Here is a 2,663-nt window from a genome sequence, read left to right on the forward strand (position 1 = left end):
CTCTCCTGTTTCCTGGGCTGCCTCCTGCACTGTCTCTCTGTCTTTTTATCACGTTAAGATGAAGGCTCAGAGCAAGACACACCTGCTGTGTGCCTATTTCCCAAGTGGGGAAACTGAGGCTCAGAGGTGTGAATCGTTGTACCCACATATCCTGTGAGAGGAAGTGCTTTGACTTGAACTCAGGGTTTACCTGATCCCAGAAACCCACTCTCCCCCATTTTGTAGGTGGTGTGCCCAGGTTCTGAGAAAACAAATGCCTGTTTCAGATAAGAATGGTCCTAGGGTCCCCAGGCTCAGTCTGTATCCTTCACCAGAGCTCTGGGCAAGGGGGCAAGCAGACGTTTCAGGTGTAGTCCCCTTGCCAGTGGCTCACATGACCACCACTGTGTTGGGAGAACACAGCACTCCATAGTCACCTCCCCTCCCACTCCCCACGTTTCCCATTCCCATTTTCTCTGCTTCCCCCTTTTTCTTAACACATCTCCCCCCACAACACACACACACACACACTCTTCTATCTGACCTTCTGAATGGGATATGGAAGGGTCTTTGTCCTGAATAAATTTGTGAACTATAACACATAGGAACTTTTATTCATTCAGCGCGGGCAAAGTGCGACTCCTTGTGGTGAGAACTCTTCCTGGTTTATACTAGGATCCCGAGTCGCCTGCTAGGATCCAGCGTCGCCTGGCCAGGAGAAAAGTCCTCTGCTGTGCAGAGTAAGCCAGCCTTTGATGTCATCTCTGCAGCAGAGCTGGGAAAAGCCGTGGGAGGTCACATGGAGCCAGAATTCCTGGAAAATAGTATCCCTCAGGAGCTCACTCAGCTCAGCTGCCAAAATCCTGGGCAGCCAGCGGGGGACGTTTAAATACGGAACACAGGCTTGTAGATAGGGCTCCGAGAGAACGCTTGCCCGGCACACATGAGGACCTGAGTTTGAATCCCCAGTGCTCATGCAAAATGCCAAACATGAGTGTGGGTGTCTGTAACCTCAACACAGGGGGAGATACTGGGGGATTCCGGGGCCAGGAAGACTACTCTGTATAATTTGGTCTTGATGGATCTTATGCTTTGGTGGAACACGGAGTGTAGGGTGTGAACCCAGGTGTGAAGTGTGTTGATCCCAGCCCCTCTGGAGGAGCAAGTGGGCTCACTATTACAAGGTGCTGGCATCTAAAAGGGTTGAGGGCTTGTGGAGACTGGACCCTTTCTACTTATTTTTCTATAAGCTTAAGCCCCACCCCACCCCTCCTATAAAAACAAAACAGGATGAATGGGAGACAAAAAAAAACAGGTGACACACTTGAGTGTCCACACTTGGAGCGATCACTGCCCCATCTCATGGCTTTCTGTCCAAGTTCTTAGGGAAACTTGGAATTCAAGGTGCTTGCTTCCACGGAGTCTCAGACACAGGGTTTGTGGGGTGAGATCGCCACCTGCTGCCCAGGAAAGACAGTGTCAGTCGTGCTCAGAGTCCTTTGCGGAGGGGTGTGGGAGCAAGTTGCTCCCCACCTCCTACACATATCTCATGTGCCACATCTGATTGTGTCAAACAGGTAAAGACCTGGGAAAAGGTAAAACTCTCATGACTTTATTATAGAAAAGCCCCAAAGTGTGCAGGCAGGGATGGGGAGGACGGTGACGCACAGCCAGGGCTACCTGGAGGATTGACCCATAGTTCTGGAGCAGTAAACAGGGAGGCACTTGCTGTTGAGGCTTTCAAGGTGAGAGAAAAGGGAGCTCTGATCCCTTGCCAGCAGCTGCCCTCTCAGTTATGACTGTCTATCGCTAACGGGTCAGACTGATCTCAACATAGTCCCGGGTCTGAACACGACTGGAGGTAAGTTCTAACACAGTCCTTCCTCATTTTACCAAGGAATAAAAGACACAGAGCAGCTAAGTAACCTGCCCAAAGGCATACATCCAGTGAAGGGTGGGCCAAGGTTGTGCCTTGAGAGTTCATGCCCCACCGTGAAGCCATCTTTGTCTCCTGGCTCCCTCACTTGAGAAGCAGGCATGCCACTCCACCCTGACTCTGCAGCCTACCTGGTTTGGAAGAAGAGCTAAATGTGAACATATTAACCTAAAGTCAGAGTCCAGCAGGAAGCTCAGGCTGGGAGCCCTGAAGAGCCCATTGGGTGCTAGGGCTGCAGCTCATATTGGCCCTCCGTGGCTGTGTAGAAGTCCTCCAGCACGGACTGCAGGAACTCAAAGGTAGGCCGCTCCTCCGGCCGGCCTCGCCAGCACTCAGTGATGATGTCATGGTACAGCTCTGGTGGACACGTCTCCGGGCACGGCATTCGGTAGCCATGCTCCAGGCTACGGATGACCTCGGGGTTGCTCATTCCTGCAGGAGAGTGGACATGGAGCTTCAGGGCAGGTGGTGCCGCAGTCACTGGCCCTGAGGGGCACTAGACTAGGCCCTGACCAGCACTAGAAGGGAGAGAGCATGCTCTGACATGCTACAACCAGGGTAACCCTGGCAGGTCACATAGGTTTCAGACAGGTTCTTCTTGTATAGGCCAGATTGGCCTTGAACTCAAGATCTATCTGTCTCAGCCTCCCAAGAGCTGAACCACAAGCTTGAGCCACTATGCCTGGCTCTGATGTCATCTAATTCCACCCTAACCCCTCTCTCTCTCTCTCTCTCTCTCCCTCCCTCC

General features: G+C 52.3%; 1 protein-coding gene across 1 annotated transcript in view; it reads right to left on the bottom strand.

Moving 5' to 3' along the window:
- Nucleotides 1–572: 572 nt before the first annotated feature.
- Blk (BLK proto-oncogene, Src family tyrosine kinase) overlaps nt 573–2,663 on the bottom strand; it is a 47,359-nt gene continuing 45,268 nt past the window's right edge. Inside the window, exon 13 of the mRNA XM_031361619.1 lies at nt 573–2,347. Coding sequence (XP_031217479.1) covers nt 2,142–2,347 — 206 coding nt within the window. The 3' untranslated portion in view covers nt 573–2,141. The remainder of the gene's footprint in view (nt 2,348–2,663) is intronic.

This window comes from Mastomys coucha, unplaced genomic scaffold (assembly GCF_008632895.1).
Source record: "Mastomys coucha isolate ucsf_1 unplaced genomic scaffold, UCSF_Mcou_1 pScaffold9, whole genome shotgun sequence".
Classification (NCBI taxonomy): domain Eukaryota; kingdom Metazoa; phylum Chordata; class Mammalia; order Rodentia; family Muridae; genus Mastomys; species Mastomys coucha.